This window comes from Lithobates pipiens, unplaced genomic scaffold (assembly GCF_037356315.1).
Source record: "Lithobates pipiens isolate NorthernLeopardFrog02 unplaced genomic scaffold, aLitPip1_a1.2 Scaffold_8, whole genome shotgun sequence".
In the NCBI taxonomy this organism is placed as follows: domain Eukaryota; kingdom Metazoa; phylum Chordata; class Amphibia; order Anura; family Ranidae; genus Lithobates; species Lithobates pipiens.
Window position 1 is genome coordinate 590904331 of NW_027507903.1, and position 18626 is coordinate 590922956.

At 42.1% G+C, this 18626-nt stretch overlaps 1 protein-coding gene across 1 annotated transcript in view; it reads left to right on the forward strand.

Moving 5' to 3' along the window:
- Window positions 1–18626, forward strand: part of LOC143962292 (uncharacterized) — a 214771-nt gene that overhangs the window by 7938 nt on the left and 188207 nt on the right. The window contains 1 exon segment of the mRNA XM_077471595.1: window positions 6528–7517. Coding sequence (XP_077327721.1) covers window positions 6577–7517 — 941 coding nt within the window. The 5' untranslated portion in view covers window positions 6528–6576.

Below are 18626 nucleotides of genomic sequence, written 5' to 3' on the forward strand. Positions count from 1 at the left end.
AATTCAGGATGCCCCCCCAGGTTCAGAGAAAGCTCTGGTGGTGGAGAAGTCACTCAAATCTAGACAAGGGTCTACTTTGGTGTTTTCCGGTAGACCGGAGGTTGACTAGATGCAAGCTCCTGGGGGTGGGGTGCCCACCTGGAAGGACAGATGGCCCAGGGGAGCTGGACAGTCAAAGAGGCCAGGAGATCCTCCAATTGGAGGGAACACAGGGCCATCCTGCTCGGACTATGGGCCTTCAAAGAAGTGGTTCAAGGTCTCCATATCCAGGTCTTATCCGACAACGTCACAGCTGTATCCTATATAACAAGGCAGGGGGGCACAAGAAGCAGGGTGCTGCTATCCCTGGCCAGTCAGATTCTGTCATGGGCAGAAAGAAACCTGAGGTCCATATCAGAAGTACACATAAAAGGAGACCTGAATGTTGTAGCGGATTTTCTGAGCAGGGAAAAAATTCGGTAGACAGAATGGAGTTTGAACCCCGAGGTTTTTCAAGATCTGACAGTGAGATGGGGACTGCCTCAGATAGATCTATTCGCGTCACGGAGCAACACCAAAGTGAAGGCCTTCTTCTCTTTAAACAGGCAAGATCAGGCAAGGGGACTGGATGCCCTAGCACATGGGTCTTCAAACTATGGCCCTCCAGTTGTTCAGGAACTACAATTCCCATCATGCCTAGTCATGTCTGTGAATGTCAGAGTTTTACAATGCCTCATGGGATGTGTAGTTTAGCAACAGCTGGAGGGCCGTAGTTTGAGGATCCCTGCCCTAGCACAACCGTGGAACTTCCACTTGTGCTACGCTTTCCCCCCCCTTTTCAGATGATCCCTTTGGTTCTGAAGAAATTGCAGGGGGAATCCACAAGTCTGATTCTAGTGGCTCCCTTTTGGCCCAAAAGGACATGGTTTACAACCATACAGAGGATGATGGTGGGACCCCACTGGGTTCTTCCGCTTCGAAGGGATCTGCTAACCCAGGGACCTCTTAAGCATCCGAATATCGGGCAACTCAACCTAACTGGGTGGTTACTGAGGAGCAAATCTTAAAAAGAAAGGGGTTATCTGATAAGCTCGTCACAACCCTCTTAGGAAGTAGAAAAGATACTACTAGGTAAATTTATTTTAAAACGTGGAAACGTTTTAACTCCTGGTGCCTATCAAAGGAATTCCCTCCCCAGGAGATACTTTCGGTTCTTGAATTTCTCCATGAGGGCATGGAACTAGGGTTGGAAGCCAGTACCCTGAAGGCACAGGTGGCTGCTTTATCAGTTTTTCTTGAGAGACAGTTATCTCAAGAACCGCTTATTAGATTTTTTTTTTAAGGCGTTGGCCAGAGCTAGGCCTATACCATTTAAGTTTTTTCCAAAATGGGACTTGTCATTGGTTCTACAGGCATTGACCAGAGAACCTTTTGAACCCCCATAAGAAGCGACTATCAGGTTTTAGTTGCTTAAGTTAATTTTTTTAGTGGCTATTACATCTGCTAGAAGAGTAAGCCAGTTACAAGCCTTATCAATAGTGGAGCCTTTCTGTTACATATTTCCGGACCGGGTGGTTCTTAAAACTGACCCGGGTTTCCTACCAAAAGTCTCAACAGCCTTCCATAGGACGCAGGAAATAGTTCTACCTACCTTTTGTCCTTCAAATGCTAAGGAGAAGTCTTTTCATAGCCTAGATGTAAGAAGGTGCCTATTACACTATCTAGAGATTACAAGTAAGTTCAGGAAGTCAAACTCTCTTCGTCGTATTCTCAGGACCACGGAAGGGCTATAGTGCATCCAAAAATACTATAGCTAGGTGGCTAAAAAAGGCTATTAGGGAAGCCTATAGAGCATCCGGAGTAGAGCCCTCCTCAGGGGTAGTCGCCCATTCCACTCGGGCAGTAGCAACATCCTGGGCGGAAAGAGCAGGGACCTCTCCGAATCGGATCTGTAAAGCGGCTACGTGGACAAGCTTCTCCACCTTCACCCGCCACTACAGGTTGGACCTGCTTTCAGCTTCAGATCAATCGTTTGGCAGAAAGGTTCTGCAGGCGGTGGTCCCACCCTAGAGTAAGTACTCTCTTATCTCCAGATGCTGTCCTGAAAGACGAAGGGAGAAAACCCTAGTTAGACTTACCGGTAACGGTATTTCTATGAGTCTTTCAGGACAGCGCCGATGACCCACCCTAGATTGTATTTGAAAAATGTGCTGTTATTGCTATGTTCTGCTTATTTAATTTCAGCATGGCTGGAGGTATTCTATGAACAACTGAGGCCATGGTGGAGGTGTCCGGTCTTTAAAGTGATCTGCAGTGTTTCCTGGGAAAGTGGGTGGAGCTGCGCTCTCTCCAAGTGCTGCCCTGAAAGACTCGTAGAAATACCATTACCGGCAAGTCTAACTAGGGTTTTCTATTTTAAGAGCATTCCTCAGTTTTTCCAATTTTTAGTGGGGGTAAATTCTGTGTTTGTTTTCTAACACATTGAGGAGAAAAGGCTTAGGAGCATGATGAAAATGGTTCCTTTGAAAAACAAATGTCTAAAGCTGGCAATGCCCAGATAGCAAGCAATTGTGTTGCAAGTTTGAAAATGACTTGCTAAGCTATTACTAGGCTTGCCAGGTTTTACAAGTATGTTGCACAATTTCAACAAGTATTGCAGGACTCCAGATCAACTTTCTTTGCAAGTCTGCTTCAAGTTTTGGTTGAGTTATCCAGCCACAGTGATCACTGTGGCTGAATTTTCATGCTGTAGACTCACCACTGCAACTTTGCTCTAGCTTGAGACTTACCACACAAATTTGCTACAAATTGGAAAAGTGTCAACTAGAACTTGTGCTTCACGTGCTCTGCAAGTGTACAACTTTCCAGTGAAAATGTGCAGCAAGTTAACCACTTGCTGACCAGCCGCCGCAGTTTTACTGCAGAATAGCACGGCCGGGCAAAACAATGCTATGTTACATCGTTTTGCCCTGTGGCCAGTAGGGGTGCACATGCACTGCTGGAGGCACATGAATGCACCCACCGCTCGCACCTGGAGCCGATGCGAGTGCCCAGCAATGTTGACTTAAGCCAGGCCATAGATGGTTTGAATATGTTTCCAAAAGTTACTACATTTAAACTCCAAGTATGCCATAGAATTATATTTAACAGAGAAAAGTGACAGCAGAAAAAAGACCAAGTGGGTCTGTCGAATCTGTCCACTTATTTTATTTTTTTTTGTTAAATTTCTTTGAGTATAAATCTGTTTGTACCAGGCATGTTTGAAACCACTTACTGTTGACTGACTCACTTCCTCTGCTGGAAGTCTATTCCAAGCATCAACTACCCTTTCAGTAAAATAATACTTTCTAAGATTTGTTTTTAACTCTCCTCCAGTTAGTTTGCGGTCATGACCATGTGTTCTTGATCTTGGTTTCATACTGAAAATCCTGCCTTCTTAAACCTTATTCAAGCCCTTGATGTGTTTAAAGGTTTCAATCATATCTCCTCTTTTTCTTCTTTCCTCCAGACTGTACATATTAAGTTCCTGAAGTCTCGCTTCATATTTTTTGTTACTCATCTTTAGACTCATTCTATCCTTTTAATATCTTTTTATAAGTGAGTTCTCCAGAACCAGACACCGTATTCTAAACGAGGCCTCACTAAAGATGTACAGTATATAGGGGAATCAGGACCCCCTTCCGCCTGCTAAAACCCCTCAAATGATGGATCCTAGAATTCTTTTCACTTTTCCCACTGCCACACACTTTGCTTATTTTACAATCATCTGAGGTAAATACCCCAAATCTTTTTCCTCTGTATTGCTGGTCAACACTGTACCCCAATGTTCTACTCTGTCAAAGGATTATTTTTTCCCTAGGTAATATAGCTTTGTGGTACATCAGTGACTGGTCTCTGTTCTGAACCCCATTTACAACCACACTCTGGTATTTATCCTTTATCCAACTGCATACTGTATTTACTGAACCTCCCAAGTCCTAGCTTGTACAACTTTTGAAGTAGATGTGCATCACATGTTTTGCTGAAATCAAGATAGGCTATGTCCACAGTAACACCCTGGTCCACAATACTGGTGATATAGTTAAATCCAGATTAGTCTGAAATTATATGCCCCCGGTAAAGCCATGATGCTTTTGGTTCAGCAAGTTGTGTGTTTTTAAGGAGTGATTCCATTAACTTTACTACAACTGATGTTAAACTCACTGGCCTGTAATTGTCAGCTTCTGCCTTGCTGCCTTTCTTGTGGATAGGTACAATATTAGCTCTCCGCCAGTCATAGAGACCGTCTCCTGTTTGGTTCAAAAGATCCGTTAATGGTCTAACAATTATACCTCTAAGTTCTCTTAGAACTTCAGGATGAATGTCATCAGGGCCCATTGCTTTATTAAGCTTTAAGACCCTTTTCAGGCGCTAAAGGGCTAAAAATAGCGCCTGAAAACCCCCGGGAAAAACACCTCCCTGCAGCCCCAGTGTGAAAGCCTGAGTGCTTTCACACTGGAGTGATGCTCTTGCAGGACATTAGAAAAAGTGTGGGGTGGTGTATACACCCCTGCCCATTTAAATGAATTGGAAGCGCAGCCGAACTGCCTGCAAAGCGCTTCAGCAGCGGCGCTCTTCAGGAGAATTTAACATTCTTCAGCCAATAGCGGGGGTTAAAAGCACCCTGCTAGCGGCCAAAAAGCACTGCTAAAACGACGGTAAAGCATCGCTAAAAATAGCGGCACTTTACCGCTAACGCAGCCTAGCATCCTGCACTATACCATCATCCCTGTCAGTGGAGGCTGCTGAGAGGTCATGAGGTATAGCAGGGACAGACTGAGATGAGTAAGGAGAAGGGACAGATTTATATGTGGTTGGTGGTTAAATGCCTTTTCAAGCATGTGGTTCCCAAACGGTTGATGTTTTTGCCCCACTTGAGACAAAGTTTGGAAATGGCAACAGTGCGATCAGCTGCACATGTACTAAAAAATTAGATCCATTAGAAAAGTTAATGGCAGGGAGGAACTTAGCGGGGGCCACCTGGATTCCGAGTATATCAAGAGGACTTTCGAAGTGGACATCATGCCTTACTCGAAACTCCTGGTCAGTTTGGGACAAACTGAATAAAGTAGGGAAATATGCCCCTCAGATGTCCCCTCTGGCTTCACTGAAGGGATTCCTGTGGTTCCCTCCAGGGGAGGGGATGGGATTTCTGGGGGCAGGATGGAGACACCACATGAGGCAAATTTGCCCCACGTGGAGTCCTGTCAACACTCTCGGAGTTGGAGTCAGTTTTGGGGGAGTATACCTATAGCGGGTTGGAGACATCAGCAAATGGCAGGCTTCTTTACTAAAATGAGGCCATTGTTGAGACCTCTAAACTCACTTACGGCATTTAAGGGTCAGTGTGTGCATTTGACGGACGCTAGACATTTGCTGTCACAGATGTACAGACTGATTCTTAATGGCCAGAACACCACAGTCCCTTATTTCATAGAGAGTGGGAAAGAGAATTAAATCAGGTATTAACAGCCGCACAAATTAAAAAAATTATTGAATCAACTTATTCCACATCTATAAGTTCATACGTGCAAGAGATGGCATACACATCCGGGTCGTCCGGATCCATGAAAGCTTACAAGAAGAGTATTGTACCACGTTTACTGAATGCAGCTAAAATATTGGTTCCAAGGTTTTGGAAACAGACCCTCTGCCCAACTCTACTGGACTGTAAAAAGAAGTTAACCTGATAATGGAAGCCAAAAGATGGGTTCATGCAGTGAAGGGCCAACAGGGGAAATTTGAAACCATATGGACAGTTTGGGTACAATGTTCCTCAGAGATAGGTTAAGAAGGAGGTGCCAGGAAGCAGGTGGGTATGAAGTGTGTTGCATTCCACCAGGGGCCCTATATAATTAGCCTTGGAAACGGTTATAGAAGTTAAAACTTGAATATTGATTCCCTTTTTTTTTTCTCTCCTATTTTGGTCTCCCTTTCACCCTACCCTCCTAGAGTGTAGAAGCCTGCTCACAAATGTGGGGGCAGGTGCTGTACCGAAAGAGGTTTAAGTAAAGGGGGAGATGAGAGGGGGTTAGGGTAGGGTGGGTAAGATTCAGTAAGGGTAAGTAAGAAGGAAGAAGAACACAGGAGGGAAGACATGGTAATTTAAGGTCGAGATTGTTGTTTTTTGTTTTTTTAAGGATTTTTTTTAAGGACACCGCACAGTGCATTGTGGTCATTTGGCAAGCTGAATAAATGGTCAAATGACCCTATAATTTGGTTGTATGGAGACCTTCCAAACAGCCAATGTTTGGCCAGAACTCCCATCCTTACCAAACAGAAGTAATTGTTTAAATGGTTTACTACATCCTGCTCTCCCTCAACATGTGTTGTGCCCTGTTTTCATTTTAGTGATCCCATTGTATTATTTCCTTCCATCGCTGATGTACCAAAAAAAAAAGTGTAATCTTCCCCTTTCTGTGCTTTGGCAGCGTTGATAATCTGTTTGGTTTCCTTTTTGTCTATTTTATTGATTGATTTTAAACATTCCTTTTTACATTTCATTGCAGGTGGATTAAAGAGAAATTTGGAAAAAAAAAGTCCTTACAACAAAGTAGGATGAATGGCACAAATGGAAATCTATTTTCTTGCTCCGAATGTGACAAATCCTTTAGACAAAAAATTAATTTAATTAATCATCAGAGGACTCACACAGGGGAAAAGCCATTTACGTGTTCAGAATGTGACAAGAGATTTTCACAAAAGGCCAGTCTTTTTCTTCACCAGAAGATTCACACAGGAGTGAAGTCATACAATTGTTCTGAATGTGATCAAAACTTTTTACAATGTAGGTCCCTGACTGAACACCAGATGATTCACACAGGAGTAAAGCTGTATCAATGTTCTGAATGTGATAAACGTTTTAGCACGAAAGCAAGGCTCGCGAGACATAAGAGTGTTCATACGGAAGAGAAGCCTTTTGGATGTTCAGAATGTAACAAAAGTTTCTCACAAAAGCATCATCTTGCTGCACACCAGAAGACTCACACAGGAGAGAAGCCTTTTGGATGTTCAGAATGTAACAAAAGCTTTTCACAAAAGCATCATCTTACTAAACACCAGATGACTCACACAGGAGAGAAGCCATATCTGTGTTCTGAATGTAATACAAGTTTTAGAGATAAATCAAATCTGATCAGACACCAGAGGGTCCACACAGGAGAGAAGTTATTTCCGTGCTCTGAATGTAATAAAGGTTTTAGAAATAATTCAGATCTGATTGATCACCAGAGGGTCCACACAGGAGAGAAGCCTTTTAGATGTTTGGAATGTAACAAAAGCTTCTCACAAAAGCATCATCTGGCTCAACACCAGATGACCCACACAGGAGAGAAGCCTTTCGGATGTTCAGAATGTAACAAGTGCTTCTCAGAAATGTCTGGTCTTACTAAACACCAGAGGATTCACACAGGAGAGAAGCCATATCTGTGTTCTGAATGTAATAAAAGTTTTAGAGATAAATCAAATCTGATGAGACACCTGAGGGTCCACACAGAGAAGTCATTGCTGTGCTCTGAATGTAATAAAGGTTTTAGAAATAATTCAGACCTGATCGATCACCAGAGGGTCCACACGGGAGAGAAGTCTTTTAGATGTTTGGAATGTAACAAAAGCTTCTCACTAAAGCATCATCTTGCTCAACACCAGAATACTCACACAGGAGAGAAGCCTTTCAGATGTTCAGAATGTAACAAGTGCTTCTCACAAATATCTGGTCTTGCTCAACACCAGAAGATTCACACAGGAGAGAAGCCATATCTGTGCTCTGAATGTAATAAACGTTTTAGAAATAAATTACATCTGATCAGACACCAGAGGGTCCACATGGGATAGAAGATTTTAGATGTTCAAGATGTGCTAAGTGCTTCTCACAAAAGTAAAATCTGACTAAACACTTAAAAACAGATTAGAAAGTCAGATATTCTGAAAGTGCTTACTACAAATTAAAAATGTTCTTTTTATCAAAAGAATTACAGAAAATAAGTTGTATCCTTGTTCCTAAATGGAAAATGTTTCACAATCAAGGAGGACAGCATCAAAAAACTTACACATAAGAGAAGGGAGCTAAATGTTTCCAATCTGATTTGAGCTTTTCACAGCAGACACATCTTATTCAACACAAAAAGATTCATCATGGACACTGTAAGAGAAACCTGTAATTGTATTTTGAATAAAAATTTACCTGAGACATATAAAGATTTATGTGCATATTTTTTTATATGAGAAATGTATACTTAAAGTGATCTGCTGTTTGGGTGCCGTACAGCGGGATCTGCACCATCACCTTGGTTTTTCATTTTAAATTGCTGCCTTCTCTGGGTGCTGGCATCCAACCTACGGCTGATCTGTGTGTCAATCCTAAAGCCTCCTGGGAGATGATACAGGACCAAGTATAAGTCATTCTGGCCTAAGCCAGAATGATGGAGGGGATGGTGTGAATAATAAATATAATAGATTTAAAAAACTAAAAATGACTAGCAATTCTGCTTGGGGAGGGATAGAGTATTAAAATGGAATTATCCCTTTTGGGAGTTAAGGTCTAAGTTAGGCTTTTCACTGCCAAAAGTTGTGTACCATATGTCATAGCTTTCCTTCTCCTAGACAGAAAATTATTTAGAGTAACTGGCAAGGGCAATCAAAAGGACCGTGATTTAAATTTAATCCCTAAGCTTTGGTGGAATATTAATCAAAATTCATGATAAATATACCCCTAAAATAAAAGTGGTCAATAACCCTTTTATGTAAGAGAATGGAGCATACATTGTATAAAAAAAAAGGCACAGTCCTACAGATCACAACTGTTAGCTAAATGCAAATGATTTCTACATTTAGACAAAGCACACATTCATCTTTCATTTTTGATAATTCCCTTCACATATGTATCATGTTATATTAATTATTGTATTAAAATACATGTCAATGTTATACTGCAATACAATGCAGGCACCCTGGCACTAGCTTTGCCTGAAAGCAATAATAGTAATGGACTTGGAAAAATCAATGCTAATACAGATAGAAAATTGGTTCCTCCAAACTGCCAAATGTTTAACAGTATCCAAGTGTGTTGCTTTGCTATTCATTCTTATATGATGCAGAGATTCTTAGGTCAGTCAGAAATTTACAACTATAAAAAATTGCTTCAGAGAAGGTTTGGGTGACATCCAATAAATTACCACATTAATAAAATAAACACTAGAAAGATCTTTGGCTCAACCAGGAATTTACAAATAAAAACAAAACAAAAAGGAATCTGCTTCTTTTTCCCTATTCTGGACATCTTAGTTCTCATAAGGGCAATTCGTGAGTTATTATTTGTCAGGACACATTCAGTCTTCTATGCACCCTCACTGACCCACCAACAGTCATTTTTTTTTTTTTTTTCTTCAGGTTGGAGCAATCTAAAGGTTTATATGAGTTTACATGTTATGTGGTTCTTGGGTGGCTTTAGAAGTTTTGTGAACAAATAATTCTTGTTGTATAAGTAACATGGTATAATACCCAATCTGATATCTTTTTATTTATTTTTTGCAACATCGACCATCAGCACCAATGATACGGATTACACTGTCTAATGTACAGATAGTGAGAGAGGGAACATCAACTGCATATGAATTATTACATGACTGTAGAAAAAAATCTAAGCAAAAAGTGAAAACAAGACCATTATAGAATAGGGAAAAAATAAACTATTACACCCAAGGGAAAAAATAAACTATTACACCCAAGGCAAAGGGAGGGGGGAAATGTTACTTTTATTAGTTAAAGGAACATTGAACATTGTTACAATGTATACAGGTAAATGTCAAATGGAACAGCAAACAATGTATGATATCACTATGTATTTTTTCTGCGTGCTGCTTGAGTGTGGGGAGGGCACACACTGTTATTACCAAGAACCCTGGAGCATTACTATTCCATTCACACAATCTATGGCCTCCCTAAAAGTACTTACCTGGAATGTAAGGGGCTTAAACAATCAAATTAAAAGATATGCCGTGTTTTCCTTTTTGAAGAAACAACACGCTGACATAATTATTCTGACAGAAACCCATATAGAAGGACGCCTCCAGATGGCTCTTAAACATCCCTGGGTCGGGTGGGCATATCACTCATCATACACCTCCCACTCCAGGGGAGTTACTGTACTTGTTGCCAAAGCTGTCCACTTTAAGCTCCAGGGTTCTAGGATTGATCCGTCTGGTAGGTTTGTATTCCTGCATGCGGTAGTTTACGGGGATCCCCTGTTACTATTAGCAATGTATATACCCCCACCATTTTAAGTCTACACTTATATCTGAGGGTCTGGACAACATGGCTTTACATCCAGCTGTCCCAGCAATCTGGTCAGGGGACTTTAATACGACCATTAACCCCAGCCTTGATAGACTACAGGTCCCACCACCTCCACTTGCTTTGCCCCTATTTACCAGATTTTCAAAGCTCATTGGAAGCTTCGGCCTCATTGACACATGGAGATCTGGGCATTCTAATATCTCATTCACTGCTTCCCAGACTGCAGGATGCGGGCATCTCACCGAGATCACTCTCGGACCATAATCCTTGTTGGGTCACCATAACATTACCCTATAACCGACCACCTTCTGCTTGGGGATTAAATCCCTTCTGGCTGACACTGCTGCTGGAGGAGGATGATATCTTGGTAGCATGGGGACAATTTCTTGCGGATAATGATGATTCTGCTCCACCTCATGTAGTCTGGGACACCTTTAAATTACATGTCAAAACTAACCTGGTTGCACGCATAAATAGTCTAAAATGAGCCTCTTCGGCTGATCTGGAGAAAGCAATAGAGTATCTAACTAGAGCAGAGCAATAATTTCTGCATGGCCCCTCAACGGAGAGAGCTGCTACACTCAAGCTGCATTCTAGGGTGGTCACGCAGATGCAACATGAGAAATCAAAATGCAAATTATTCTTTTGCAAACAAAACCTTTTTGAACATGGTGAAAGGGCCGGTAAGTTCCTGGCCTACCTGGTACATTGTGAGGACCGCCCTGCCGTAGTTATTTCACTTAGCTGCTCTGATGATGGTACGATGATACTAGAACCCAAAAGAGTCGCTGAGATATTCAGGGACTTCTACACCAACCTATACACCTCGACAGTAGGAGATGCTCAACCAACCATTGAATCTTTTCTAGGTGAGATACAACTACCACACCTTATGGACCAACAGAAGATGGATCTTGATAGACCCCTCTCCACAGAGGAAATAGCTGAAGCCATAGCGGTCTTCCCCCGCTCCAAGTCACCAGGCTCCGATGGACTTCCGGTGGAACTTTATTCAACATACTCTGAATTTCTAGTCCTTAGACTCCACAAACTATACAATCACATATTTGAGACCTCCATTATCCCCTTTATCAATGCCTGAAGCCACAATAGTATTAATCCCCAAACCTGGTAAGGACCCACTCCATCCAGAATCATATCGCCCAATATCCCTATTGCAAGTTGATGTCAAGGTCCTTGCTAAGATCCAGGCTACCCGCCTCAACGCGGTTATTCTTTCCCTCATACATGATGACCAAGTGGGTTTCATGCCAGGAAGGAATATCTCCTTTAATTTGAGGAGACTATTCATTAATCTGCAGATGCAGCATGACAATACGGGCACTAGAATGGTAGTTGCGCTGGACCTATGGGCATGCTTGGAATGGTTTGGTATAGGACCTAGGTTCATAAAGTGGGTTCAACTACTATACCAGACCCCGGTGGCCAGGGTTATAGCTAATGGCTGGGCATCCGACCAGTTTGCCTTTACCAGAGGCACACGCCAGGGGTTTCCCCTTTGTTATACGCATTGGCAGCAGAACCCTTATCAGTGTCCTTGCGATCCAACCCAGACACAGCGGGACAGTCAGCACCTACACCGACGACACACTGCTATATATTGACAGATCGACAGACGCACTCCAAAAAGCCTTAGCCACTATAGAATGATTTGGCTCCTTCTCAGGACTAAAAATGAATTGGGACATATCACAAATACTCGCATTAGCTTCCCAGAGACCCAGGTACTGGCTCAACTCCCTCTACAAAGAGTTGATCATATTAAATATCTGGGTATACACGTTACCAGGACACCAGTGGACTATGTGAGACTGAATGTACAACCTCTCTTTGATATGCTCAAGCACAAGGCTCAAATTTGGGCCAGATTGCCGCTTGCCACTGGGAGTCATGGGGCGCATCAACCTTGTTAAAATGGTGTTGTTACCCAAAATCTTATATATACTCTGGCACTCCTCTGTATATCTGGTGCTTCGGCAGTTCAAGGCGATGGAAATTATTCTTAAAACATTCATATGGGGGAAAAGTAGGCATAAACTTCCATAGCACAAATTGAAGAACCCTACTAATTTGGGAGGGACAGCACTACCTGACCTCAATATGTATTATATGACAGCACAACTGTTCCATATTGAGAAAACTGATAGAGCAAGATTCTTAACCTTCCTTTGCCCCAAGTGGTCCCACTCAACCAGGGACCCCTTTGTAACCATTATCGAATGCAAAATCTCAAGTTTATTACACCTTTACAGATGTATCTGGGACATAATGATGACCGAAATGCAATCACCAGCACTGCATGAACACACTCCCCTTTGGTTTAATCTTGACCTGTCAGACTTTCACTCCCTATCAGACTCAGAACAAAGGAGATCCAGGGGCATATACTACCTATGCCACTTGACCTCTAATGGTAATCTAAAACAATTCGATATGCTAAGAGACTAATTTGGACTCCCGGCCTCACTATTTTTCCATTATCTTCATCCTGGTGAATGGAAAATAAGCACATTCTAGATGGAGCTAAGGGGAAAACCAGATGAGGTGTTGATAGCTTTAAAAGAGTTTGTTGTGACAAATACTGGTACGACCCCAGCAGGGGTGATATGGGATGCTCTTAAGGCATCTCTCTGGGGTATACTAATACAGCAATTATCCAAGATAAAGAGGCGGACCAAAGAAAGGGAAGAGGCTATTAGAGAGGGAGTGGTAAAGGCATAAAAACAATATATTGGAGGACCCAATGCCTGATAAGCTCAGAGATTGGTTAGCTAAACAAAAAGAATTTCAAATCACTGTGCTAAGGAAAGCGGAGATTAATCGGCTCTTTCAAAAACAGAGCTTATTCAGGGAGGGGAAAAATGTGGGGAGCATGTTGGCTGTCTTAGTTAAAACAAATTCCTCCTCCTCTATTATCCCTGCATTTAAGACATCAGAGGGCAAGATTTCTTCATATACACCACAGATACATTTAAAAGGTATTGCAAAGAATTGTATAGGTCACAACAGGAAGATGCTGAAGGTGAGATGGGAGCCTTTTTTAAGGGACTGGAGGTCCCGACCCTCTCAGGGAAGGACAGAAGGATTGGATGTCCCTATAACTCTGGAAGAACTACAACAGGCAGTAGCGGCCATAGCAAATCAAAAATCCCCTGGGCTGGATGGCCTTCCAGTGGAAATATATATTACTTCCAGGACTATTAAAGGTATTGAATTGGGCAACTGTGGAAAAAAAGACTATCTGACTCTATGATGGAAGCTACTATAGTCATTCTTCCCAAGGAGGGGAAGGATCCACTTGAGGTGTCCTCATATAGGCCTATATCCTTATTGTGCATGGATGTTAAAATCTTGGCAAAAGTGTTGGCAGCCAGATTGAATAAAATAATCCAAAAACTTATACATCCAGACCAATTTGGGTTTATACCAGATAGGTCTACTGGCATGAACATTAGGCTGGTATATTTAAGCCTACAGACCCCAACACATAACAAGGGATCAAGGACCATTCTGTCCCTTGATGCTGTTAAGGCTTTTGCTAGCCTGGAATGGCATTATCTCTGGTGGGTTCTTACGGAGTTCCAGTTTGGCCCATCCTTGGTTAACTGGATAAAAATACTCTATGGAGGCACCGCAAGTGAAAGTTGGAGTAAATAATGAACGTTCAGAGAGGTTCCAACTAAGGAGGGGAACAAGACACGGGTGTCCCTTATCCCCCTCTACTATTCGCCCTTGTGATAGAGCTGTTGGTGATGGCTATTAGATCATCATATTAGAGACCCCCCAATCAATTCATCAATAATAATATAATTCCTCTTTTGGTTAATGTTAAACAGAAAAGTAAGATCTGCAGTTGTTTCCCTTTATCAGTAGCAGGGCGTGGCAACTTAATAAAAATGATATGGATGCCACAACTATAGTATATTTTGCACAACTCACCAGTATGGATATATAAGAAATGGTTCCAGAAAATTGATACCTTTTTAGAGAGTTAATATGGAAAAGAGGAGCAGCTAGAATACGTTTGCGCACATTACAGCTATAAAGGGATGAGGGAGGACTGGCACTACCAAATCCGTGGAGATATGACATACCATCCACATGGAATGAACGTTGAATGGGATCTAAATGCCTTTATCAATAATAGCTGAATTTTTTTTACATGTGTGATGGTATGTTATTAATGGATATTGTCTATATTAGCCCTGTTGGTTTTTTTCTCATTATTATGGTGTTCACTTTAGTTACATTGTTTATTATTATGTATTATTATTCTTGTACATTTTTTTTCCTCAGTATCATTGTTATTTTTTTTTCCTCTTTATATTCATTTTTTAGGATTTTCTTTTGTAGTATGTAAAATTTCTTGACGTACTTATTTTGTGTTCATATTGTTTTAGTGGAATATTTCCATTTTTTTATATGCTCTGTTTGTATATATAATCTGTTGGTAATTAATGTTTTGTGTATAAATTTACTATTTCAACCCAAGATGTCGCTGTTCTGTGGTCAGTCTATACCCCATGCTAATCTGGTTGTTTTGACAAAGTTTTTAAGCAATTTAAAAGAACTTTATACATGACGCCTTCATTTTTATGGGGCATGTGTTAAGTTTATCATTGAGTACTTATGGAACCTTGTTTTTTTATTCATTTTTTTATTATTTTTTGGGTTTTTCTTTGCGGCAGAACAACTGTGGCCCTTGATTGAGATCACTTCCTGTCTTGCTGGTTCTTCCTGTTTGATGTGTGAAATGCAGGGCTCTTCCTGTTCCGGGTCAGTCTGTCTATTTAACATTGTCTCTATAGACGCTTTAGCCATGCCCCTGATGATACACTTTGAAGAGATCGAAACGTTGGGCAGAGCCTGGCTTAATGTGGGACCTGGACAGACTGCACTACAGCGACTATCACTGAAGCGCTGGATGCTTCAGTTGTTTTGCCTATTTTAATCAACTTAAATGTGAGTGGAATTGTTTTTTCTTAATAAATTGGGCATCGTTTTTTAAGATATCTGCGCAATGAGCGTTGTTATTTTTCTATATCCATATGACTGCTGAACTGCATGTGAATCTTAATACCTGTTCATGATTGGAGAGATTTCTGGTTCCAGTGTACTGCTTGTGAGGAGTAGTGGAGTAAAGTGGCTTTTCTATTTTGTGCATTATCGTTGCACTGATGGTAAGGGTCTGTCGTGTTCGGTGATGGTGATGGGACCCCTACTATACTTTCAGTACCTGTTTTGGACTTTTATACATGAATGCGTTACTTTAAATGCATTTATATTTTTTGTTTTGTGCGCCGCATTTTCTCCTGTAGTAATACCACTTTTTTTGGGGAGTGATATGACTGAAGGATTTTTCTTCTCTTTATTGCTGAATTAAGTCCCTGCACATTATGGGATACTATTCTGAAAGATGGGGGAAGTGTGGTGTTAGCAGACATGACCCTGGGAAAAGAGGGGTTTATAAACATGGACATCACCTACACTTTTTTTTTTGCCTGAGTTGGACCGATCTTGGGTGAAGCTTGGCGATGGATCTGGATCCAGGACAAGGAGTAGTGTCATCTGTGGACTGACAACCAGAGGGAGGAGGTTAGTGAGGAAGAAGAGGGAGAGACAAAGTACAAATAGGCCTAACATGGGCCTGCAGCGAAGGGGAGGGCAAAGGTCCCCCCTTTGTCGCTAAGTACCAAATCAAAGCAGCCCCCGAAGAGGACTACTTTTCCATCACTCGAGGATAGAAAGCCCATATTCGAGAGACGGGTGGAGGCGCATGACTTCTGCCCCAGCAATAGCTAACCTTGGAGCTAAGAAAAAGCAAACAACAAGTATAAAGTTTAACAAATATATAAACTATAATGATGTTGCAAAATTGGAACAAAGTCAGCAGGACAACTCTAACTTAATCCTTAATATCCAGTCGGGAAAGGGTAGGGCTGTGGAAGGGAATTGGAGGGGGAAGTTGAGAGGGGGGTGGTACTAGACATATGGGGTTGGGAAGGTCGGGCAAAGAGTCATATTTCGCCAGGTTTCAGCTAATTGTGCCCTTAGAGGCCCCTTTTTCAGGGTGAATTGTTGAAGTCCAGGCCTTCATGAGCTTCGGGTATTGGTGGCTGATCTTGAGGCTGACCGAGACTCAGAATAAGTTTCCTTATGTGAAAACGGTAGGCCCCTCTCAGGCATTTGCTTGATAGGGTAGGATCCTTTTGCCCCAAAGTCTTGTTAGAGGGTGGTTGCAAAACTAACACTAAGGAGAGTAATTGCTCTTATCAAGGGGATTGGATGAGATAGTACGGGGGTATCAGAAAGTTCTCCCAGGTCAGGAAGGAGAACCCAGTTGATTTTGCAGAGTAAGGTGGTGCCCCGTGGGATAAAGAAGGAGTTGGTGTCTATTCTGTCTTCAGGTAGGCATGGGTTCCTTTAGGCGCTTACTTCTGTTTGTCTTCCACATGGGGGAAATCGGGCTTGTAGGAGTAGAGTGCTTGCCCTATGGGAGGGTAGTGAAGGAGTAGGTTTTGCTTTTATAGGTAAGTTTAAGTGCAAAGGGGAAAGCCCACCAATATTTGATTTCCTTCTGTGACAGGATCTGAAGCAGTGGTTTAAGTGCTCTGCGTCTTTGAATGGTCATTGGGGAAATGTCTGTAAAGATCTGTAAGTCCTGTGCTTGGAAGGATATGCGGGATTGTTGTCATAAAATTGTCATAATCTCCTCCTTTCACACTGTAATAGTGCGGTTTCACTACTATGTCCCTGGGTGACCCCGTCCTTTCTTGGGGGTCCCAGTGACCAAGGTGCTCTGTCCAACTCCAATTTGTGTGGGGATATGGCAGGGATGAGGGTCTTTGAGGCCCTGTCTTGCTTTGGGGGCGTCTGTGGCAGATTCTGGGATACCTCTGACCCTGAAATTGTCCCTCCTGAAACGGTTTTTAAGGTCGTCAATCCTGTTCAGAGCCACATCCAGTTGTTCCTGTAGTATGTGGTCTGTGTTTTGGTTTGCCCTGGACACTGTAATGTCTAGACATGTGCATTCGTTTTCGTCCGAATGCATTTTCGTCCGAATTTCAGCTATTTTCGTTTTCGTTTTGACAAACGATAACGAAAGCACAAAATCCGAAAAACGAAAGATCCGACATAAATAAATGCTTTATTTTCGTTTTCATTGTTACAACAGTTCGATATAGAATAGGAGATTCGACATGACTCTGACAACAATCTGTCTATAGAACCTGTGGTCGAATGTGCTTAACCTTACCTCTATTAGTCCAAGATTAGAGAGAAAAGATTCTGCAAGTTACTGTCCTAAAAAGTGTTTGGGGACCCGGGTCCTGCCCCAGGGGACATGTATCAATGCAAAAAAAAGTTTTAAAAACGGCCGTTTTTTCGGGAGCAGTGATTTTAATAATGATTAAAGTGAAACAATAAAAGTGTAATATTCCTTTAAATTTCGTAGGGGGGGGGGTTGTCTATAGTATGCCTGTGAAGGGGCGCATGTTTCCCGTGCTTAGAATTGTCCCTGCACAAAGTGTCATTTATGCAGGAAAAAAAGTCCTTTAAAATCACTCGCAGCTATTATGAATTGTCGGCTCCCGTAATACAGAGAACACTCATTGAAAGTCATTGATAAAAAAATAAATAAATAAATAAATAAAAAAAAAAGCGTGGGGGTCCCCCAAATTCAATTACCAGGCCCTTCAGGTCTGGTATGGATATTAAGGGGAACCCTGCCTCAAATTTAAGAAAAAATTTGACGTGGGGTTCCCCCTAAATATCCATAACCAGACCCTTCAGGTCTGGTATGGATATTAAGGGGAACCCCGCATCAAATTTAAAAAAAATTTGACATGGGGTTCCCCCTAAAAATCCATACCAGACCCTTTATCCGAGCACGCAACCTGGCAGGCCGCAGGAAAAGAGGGGGGGACGAGAGAGCGGCCCCCCCTCCCTCCTGAACCGTACCAGGCCACATGCCCTCAACATTGGGAGGATGCTTTGGGGGTCCGTGACCCCTCAAAGCACCTTGTCCCCATGTTGATGAGGACAAGGGCCTCATCCCCACAACCCTGGCCGGTGGTTGTGGAGGTCTGCGGGCGGGGGGCTTATCAGAATCTGGAAGCCCCCTTTAACAAGGGGACCCCCAGATCCCGGCCCCCCCCTGTTTGAAATGGTAAGGGGGTACAAAAGTACCCCTACCATTTCACAAAGAAAGTGTAAAAAATGGTTAAATAAAACAAACACACTTTTGAAAAATTCCTTTATTAAAAAAAAGATTCCAGCGGCGGTAATCCACTCTT